The 7,500-nt window shown below is 54.8% G+C and overlaps 2 protein-coding genes across 11 annotated transcripts in view; both read right to left on the bottom strand.

Moving 5' to 3' along the window:
* Positions 1-7,500, bottom strand: part of lsm8 (LSM8 homolog, U6 small nuclear RNA associated) — a 106,023-nt gene that overhangs the window by 11,414 nt on the left and 87,109 nt on the right. The gene's annotated exons all lie outside the window — the stretch shown is intronic.
* Positions 1-7,500, bottom strand: part of grip1 (glutamate receptor interacting protein 1) — a 30,637-nt gene that overhangs the window by 9,497 nt on the left and 13,640 nt on the right. For 5 of the 10 annotated variants that reach the window (XM_076044209.1, XM_076044205.1, XM_076044206.1 and 2 more), the window contains exons 2-11: positions 3,632-3,712; positions 3,230-3,365; positions 2,398-2,543; positions 2,220-2,303; positions 2,021-2,096; positions 1,793-1,938; positions 1,052-1,199; positions 744-913; positions 335-472; positions 70-219 (exon numbers count right to left, since the gene is read on the bottom strand). In XM_076044209.1, the coding sequence (XP_075900324.1) occupies positions 70-219; positions 335-472; positions 744-913; positions 1,052-1,199; positions 1,793-1,938; positions 2,021-2,096; positions 2,220-2,303; positions 2,398-2,543; positions 3,230-3,365; positions 3,632-3,712 (1,275 nt within the window). Of the gene's footprint in view, positions 1-69; positions 220-334; positions 473-743; positions 914-1,051; positions 1,200-1,792; positions 1,939-2,020; positions 2,097-2,219; positions 2,304-2,397; positions 2,544-3,229; positions 3,366-3,631; positions 3,713-6,518; positions 6,666-7,500 lie in introns of those variants that run through there. The other 5 variants (XM_076044212.1, XM_076044214.1, XM_076044211.1 and 2 more) reach the window with 3 other exon arrangements.

The following is a 7,500-nucleotide window of genomic DNA, read 5'->3' as shown; positions in this document are numbered from 1 at the left end:
AGAGGTGGAGTCAGTGCAACTTCCCCCTGGTGGAGGATGGGGGTCAAGGGTCAGCGCTGAGAGACTCACGGGAGCTCTTGAAGTCTTTCTTCTTGGCCTTCCTCTTCATCAGTGTGCCCCGCGGGCTGCTGGGATACATGTTCCTGGGCAGCGTGCTCATGTTGAGGGACGAGAGACTGTAGGCCGACATGGAGCCCGGGGAGAACGAGTGGCTCAGTGCTGGAGGGAGAGGGAGCGAGGGAGGGTCGAGGGGTGAGTGATGCTATCCCGATCAAAAAGAGAGTGTGTGAGAGAGAGAGAGAGTTGGGACGGAGGGAGGGAGGCAGGGACGTACGAGGGTTGGTTGCGTGCCGGTTGTGCGATCTGGCAGCTGATTGGTCGGGGTGGTAGGTGTTGTAGTGGTAGGGTGGGGGGACGGGGACGGAGCCTCCCGTCTCCCAGGGGAGGGGCCGGGGGCTCCGCTGCACCTTAACTGCATCCGCACACACACACACGGAGGAGCGTTGAGGTCAAAACAGGAGGAAAGGTCAAAGGTCAGGATGCTGTAAAAAGATCACATAGCAGTTATGTGATCTTTTCTGGGTTCAGTGTGTGTGGATGTATAGGGGTGTGTGTGTGTGTGTGTTTGCGTGTGTGTGTGTATGTGTGCACTTACCTACCTATCCGACAGGGGACATCCCCCTCTTGGTAATGTGCAAGTGTGTGCATGTATGTGTGTGTGTGTGTGATAGTATGTGTGCTACCGTGCTGCGGTGCGTTCAGGGCCGGTCGGGCCTGGTGCTGTGGCAGAATCTCCATGCGGACGGTCTGGCAGGAGTTGGCCAGCAGCTGCGTGGCCTCGGCCAGCGAGCAGAACTCCATGGACTTCCCGTCCACTGACAGGATGTGGTCGCCGGCGTGGAGGGCGCCACACCTGCAGGGACACACACACACACACACACACACACACACACACACACACACACACACACACACACACACAGGTGGGGTTAAATCCCTGCAATGCTGGCGCTGCACTGTGAGACTGTGCGGCCGTGGTGCGTTCAGGTACCTGTCGGCGATGCTGGCCGGCTTCACCTTGTCGATGATGATGACCTGCTTGCTGCAGAAGACGGAGGTGGACAGGGCCACGCCCAGGCTGGAGCCCGTGGCCTTGGCCACCTCCACCAGCAGGGGGCCCGACGCCGTGGCCACCGAGTCTGCAGGGAGATAGGAGAGGTCAGAGGTCAACGCAGGATGGGGGACGGAGGAGGAGGGGGAGGAAGAAGATGATGAGATCGGAGGAGGAGAGAAAAGTTGGAGAAGAATGAAGAGAAAGGGGAGGAGGAAGGAGAGAGAAGTAAGAAGAGAGGAGGAGGATTAAGAAGAGAAGGGGAGGAGGGATGAGGAAGAAAGAGAGGAAGAGGAGGAGGATGAAGAAAATAAAGGGGAAGGAGGAAGAAGAGGAGGAAGAGGATGAGGTCGGAGTAGAAGGAGGTTGAGAAGAAGGAGAATGAAGAAGAGAAGGGGGAGGAGGAAGGAGAGAGAGGTAAAAGGAGGTGGGAGGTGAGGTTTGTGAAGAGGAGGGGAGAGCAAGAAAAGTAGGAAGGAGAGGAGGAAGAGGATGAAGATGAAGAAGAGAAAGGGGGAGGAGGAAGAGGAGGAGAGAAGGAAGGAAAAGTAGGAGGAGGAGGATGAAAAAGAAGAAGATGGGCAGGGGGAGGAGGAGGATAAAATAGAGGAAGGGGAAGAAGAGGAGGTAGAGGAGGAGGAGCAGAAGGAGCAGCAGGAGGAGGAAGAGCGGGCCACCCACCCATGATGGAGACGTCGTACTCCAGCAGCAGCGTGGCCTCCTGACCACACTGCTTCAGGATGCTCATGGCCTCGGCCAGCGAGCTGCCGTGCAGACGGATCCCGTCGATGCTGAGCAGTCGGTCGCCGGGCTTCACCGTGCCCTCCCTGGAGGGGAGGGGAGGGGCGGGGGGAGAGGTCAGTCGACCACTTTCTCAGGACGAGCCAGAGGGGTCAAAAGGTCACCCACCTGTCAGCCGGACCTCCTGGACGGATGTTTGTGATGACGATGGGCCGAGACTTGTTCCGGTCCTCGTGAGTGCCCCCTGCCAACACACACACACAGGGAGTCAGGACGGACACACACACACACACACACACACACACACACACACACACACACACACACACACACACACACACACACACACTCTCTCTCTCTCTCTGACCTCTGATGACGAAGCCGAAGCTGTTCCCCTCCTTGTGCAGTGTGACCTCCACGTTCTTGAAGACGACACCGGAGCCCTGCACCGCTGCAACACAGCCAGCCCCAGGTCAGCCCGGCAGAGGTCGGGGGAAAGGGGGGTCTGGGTCAAGGTCAAGGTCAAAGGAGATGCTGCTACTCACAGACGGGCGGCAGCTCGTACTCCACCTCCAAGACGACGCGCTCGCCCACATTCTTCAGCAGGCTGATGATCTCGTCGTGTCTGAACTTGGCCAAGTTGATGCCGTTGACGGCCCGGATGTAGTCACCCACACTGAGCTGGTCACTCCTGGGGTCGGGGGTCAGGGTTAGGTGTGAGTGAGTGACTGAGTGAGTGAGTGAGTCTCAATTCAGGGTCTGCATCCTTCGAAGGAAGCGTCCTCCGTATGAAGGAAGCGTCCTCCCAAGGACCCGGCGGAGAAGGCCGAACCCAAACCCGCCTCCCCGGTAACCACACGGGACGGTCTAGCCTGCGGCGTATTTCCTGGTTGCGTCACCGCCGGTCCCTACTGCTGGCCAACCCCGGAAGTGTCGTTTTCATAGCATCAAGCTAACCATTGGTTCGCCATCTAACGCTGCCGTTGGATGTTGAAATAAGTAAAAACCCTACGGTAAAATTTCAATACTTAAACTTATACGAAGTGTCTTTACCAGTACATGCCGCTAATTTCAGTTGACTTCCCAGGATCCCAGGATGCTTAGCAGCAGCTCGCAAAGCATCATGGGATACAGAAGGACGCGAAGGATAGTAGCGGTGCATCCTTGGAATCGGCTAAAAGCAGGGCGCATTTGGAGTGTCCTTCTGACTTTTGGGAATTGGGACAAGCCTTCGCACAGTGCTATGACGCAACTTCCATTCAAATGCATGCTTCGAAGGATGCAGACCCTGAATTGAGACACAGCCAGAGAGTGAGTGAGTGAGTGTGTCTCTGTCTGTGTGTCCTGGCTCCGCGTGCGTGTGTGCGTGTGTCCCACCTGGCGGCGATGCCCCCCTGCCTCAGGTTGGACACCCTGGGCTTGCCGTCCTTGTCGACGCCGCCTGACACGGTCAGGCCCAGTGTGGTTCCCTCCTTCTTCATCAGCTCCACCACTGAGCAGCCCCGGAACTCGTCTGAGGAGACACCGCCGTCCGTTAGCACGTTAGCGCTGGTCACGTGCTCTGCTCCCTCAGCACATCCATGTTTCATCAGAGCCATTAAATATTCAGCAGGAGATCTTCTGCTGGAACATCTAGCTGCACTTGACTGGGCTGGAACATGTGACCTTCAGGCCCCCCACACACCCCCCCCCTCCTCCTCCTCCTCTTTCTCCTGCTCCAGCACCCATACAGTAGAACAGCAACAGCAGCATCATGGAGGCTCCACCTCCTCAGCTCACCTGGGATGCTCTGCCTCCTGATGGCCAGCGCTCCATCTGGAGTCCTCGACCCGGCCGAGTGCTTGGTGTACGGGCCTTCATCTGGAAGAGACACACACTCTGCATCAGCACCATCATCATCAGCAGCACCATCAACACCATCATCATCATCACAAGTAACATCAGCAGCAGTAGCTTCATCATCGTCTTCATCACCATCTTCATGTCTTCCCAGGAGCCCTGATTCCATTCAGCACTTCCTCCACTTGCCAGCAGAGGGTAGTGTGGCCAGTCAGTTTGAGGTCGACTCTGATGCAGTTGGAACATAAGGAACGGCTGAGGAACCCAAATGAGATGTGGACCAAGAGGAGGTAAATAACCCCCCCCCCCCCAAAACCTACTACACCATCATCTGGTGGTGATTTAGCGTGCTGGGCGGCGCCCTCTTGTGGCTGCTCTGCCGCTGCTGCTCCTCCCACCACTCCGCCATCTCTTCACTTCCTGTTTTATTCTGGTTACAGTTTGGCTCTATTTCTGTCTGCTGCTGCTGCTGGTTTGATTCTTTTATTTTTCATCCCAGTCTATTCTAATCTGCTCTAGATCTCCTCCGCGCACGCACGCACACACACACACACACACACACACACACACACACAGAGACACGCACACGCTGGTACACACACCGTAGCTAACGGAAGATGAAAGCCTCCTCCTCGCTGTCACTGGCTCTTCTTATATAACACGATATGTAACCTCTCTGTTTGAACTGGGTCACGACAAATTTTTTTTGTTTTTTTTATAAAAAAAAACAACTTTATATATTTATCTTACAGCTGTGACTCAACCCACAAAGTCTTTGTGTGTTCACGCGTTAAATTTGATTTCATTTTTTTTAATCCCCCACAATCCCCCCCCGGCTCTGGACTTTTCCCCAATAAACGGTCCGTCAGGTCTTTATGTTCACTTCCTGTTTTATTCTGAAGGGGATGGTGGTGGTGGGGTGGGGGGTGGGGGTCCAGTTTCATCCGCTCGCCTTTTTATTTTGTATTCAGTTTGTGTCTCGATACGCAAATTCTTCTCCACTTCATCACAGCGTGTCAATGGAATCACGCACACGGGCGAACTGACTGGCGGAGGCGTATTGACTGCTGACTGCATCCCACGTTAGATCCCAACGCTGCCATCTGGTGGCTGACTGCAAAGACTGACTATCACTGCGCTGTACTTTCTAAACGGCAAACGACGGCCCTGGGGCCACATGCGGCCCATTGAGCTTTTTAAATCCGTCCCTCCAGCAGAACTTGAGGAAATGACATTAATAGTCAGTCAGTCAGTCGTGAAGTCAGTCAACCGTCTTTTCAGTGTTTTCAGTGTCATTTCAATAAAGAGCGAAACACCGAGGGGCTACAAAGACACTGATTTGGTTGCAACTTTGCTTTGGTTCATTTTCAATTGACATTAAAGCAACACGTTTTCTACATATCCCACATCACCAAAACACTCCAGCCATCTGCTGCTGCTCCGCCCTCTGGTGGTCACACAAATCAAAAACTTGGACCACCACCTGCTTTAGACTGTACTTTCTTTGACAGCAAAGTAAACATTGTTTAATGGTTTCCATCAAGTGACCCCTCCGAGGACGACCACTCCCCCAGACATGCCACGGTATGAAAACACAGCTGCTGCGCCCCCTGCTGGTGATACATAGGACATCATCCAGCCATAGGTGTGTCTGCTTCACCTGCGGCCGACCAGTGAGGGAGGGATGGAGGGAGGAGCCTAGCGGTCGAGGGTCACATGACCACATTGAGCTGTCAGCTCAATTGGGGGTAGAAAAAAAAAACAAAAAAAACAAAACAACTGGGAGCAACCAGTGACTCTGACTGGTTTGACTGGTGTCAATAAAGTTACTCCTGCTGGACCGGAAGTGGGGATGCAATCCAGTCTGGTTTGCGCACACACACAAACACCCACACAAACACCCACACACACACACGCGCCTCTATTTCCACAACAAGGAGCAGCTGCAGCTGCACCAGTGTGTTTAAAGGAGCAGTCTGCTCTAAATACACACACACACACACACACACACACACACTCTCTCGCAGGAACTACTTTCTCCGGTGCAGTGATCCAGTTTCAGCTCGGCTCGGAGTCGTAGATCAAATTATTTCGTGCTGGCCAAGCGCTCAAACATTTTTCCTGCTGCGTTAATTTTTGTCCACACGACACGATGGAGTTTATCGTCCGTGTGGCGTGACCCCCCCCGCCCCCACTCCTGCAACACGCCACCACCCCCCCGGCCGCCGCCACACATCATCACTCCAGTTTTATCACGGAGCCACAAAACTCAGTCCAGACACAACAAGAAACCTCTCACACACACACTCACACTCACACACACACACACACACACACTTACAACCTCTAAATTCTGACGTTTGAGCTTCAGCATCCAACAAGTCAGCAGAGTACACACACCTGAACACACACACACACACACACCAGAAATATCACATTCATGAAAATCAGAAGCCTCTCTCTCTCTCTCTCTCTCTCTCTCTCTCTCTCAGTCCGGCTCCCACTCTCTTTGAAGCTCTCTCAGCCCGCTACCTACAGCCATCAGCTGAATAAAATGGATCGAGACGTCATGTCCAGTCAAACACACACACACACACACACACACACACACACACACACACACACACACACACACACACACACACACACACACACACACGCCTGGCGCACTCTCTCTCTCTCCTCTCAATGTCAGCAGTTTAAAGCAAATGACTCTCGCTCACGTACCGTCCACAGTGCAAACATCCTCCATCTCACGCACACACACACACACACACACACACACACACACACACACACACACACACACAGGCGCAGGTCTCTCTACCTTTGTTCACCCTGCGGAGGATCTGGCAGCGGCACTTGAACGACACGGCGATCATGGCGAAGGCGAGCCGAGCAGCGCCGTGTCGGTGGTGGTGTTGGTGGTCCCCCCCCCCCGCCCAGCGCCATGCAGCTGCAGCCGCCACACAGACGACGAAGCCTCCTCCCTCCTCCCTCCCCCTCCTACTCCTCCTCCTCCCCCTGCTGATCTTCCTCTCCGAGTGGCTGAGTGACGGACGAGCGCCTCAAACGGAGCGCATCATCGTTCCCGAGGCTCGCCGCCGAACGGGGGAGGAAGGGAGGAGGAGGAGGGGAGAGGGGGGGGGAGGCGGGGAGGCGGGGAGGGGGGAGGTAGAGGAGAGGGAGGGAGGGAGGGAGGGAGCGCTGCAGATGTGAAGCTCCTCCATGAAACGAGGCAGAGGAGGGACGGAGGGAGGGCAGAGTCTGCGCAGATGGGAGGATGAGGATGAGGATGGGGAGGGGGAGGGGCTGGAGGAGGGGGAGGGGCCGAGAGCCTCCGCTGGAGGGAGGAAGCGAGCCGAGCGCGACAGGAAGTGGAGGCGGCAGGGGGAAGATGAGATTATAATGAGGGGGATGGAGGAGATGGGGTGAGGGAAGGGGGGAGGGGCAGAAGGAAGGGGGCGTGGCCTATCCTGCCAGGTAGTGAGTGGAGTCAGTCAGACATGTGGGTCAGTGTTCCAGTGCAGATTAGACCGGATTACCAAGGGGTTGTGTGTGTGTGTGTGTGTGTGTGTGTGTGTGTGTGTGCGTGCGCGCGTGGTATTAACAGATATTATCATAATGTAAAATGCAGGTCAACACATACAGGACCCCCCCCCCCCCCTCTCTCTCTTTCCTAGTGTCTCTCACCCACTTCTTAATCCCACCCACCGTTAAGGAAATAATAACAACAATAATAATAACAATAATAATAATTAGAAGGCGAACTGATAATGAACCTTGTTGTTGTGTTTTTATGCTGTGTG

The sequence above is a fragment of the Nelusetta ayraudi genome, unplaced genomic scaffold (genome assembly GCF_046127955.1).
Source record: "Nelusetta ayraudi isolate G7.1 ecotype Tasmania unplaced genomic scaffold, CSIRO-AGI_Nayr_v1 ptg000079l, whole genome shotgun sequence".
NCBI lineage: Eukaryota > Metazoa > Chordata > Actinopteri > Tetraodontiformes > Monacanthidae > Nelusetta > Nelusetta ayraudi.
This window is presented reverse-complemented; position numbering and strand designations above follow the sequence as displayed.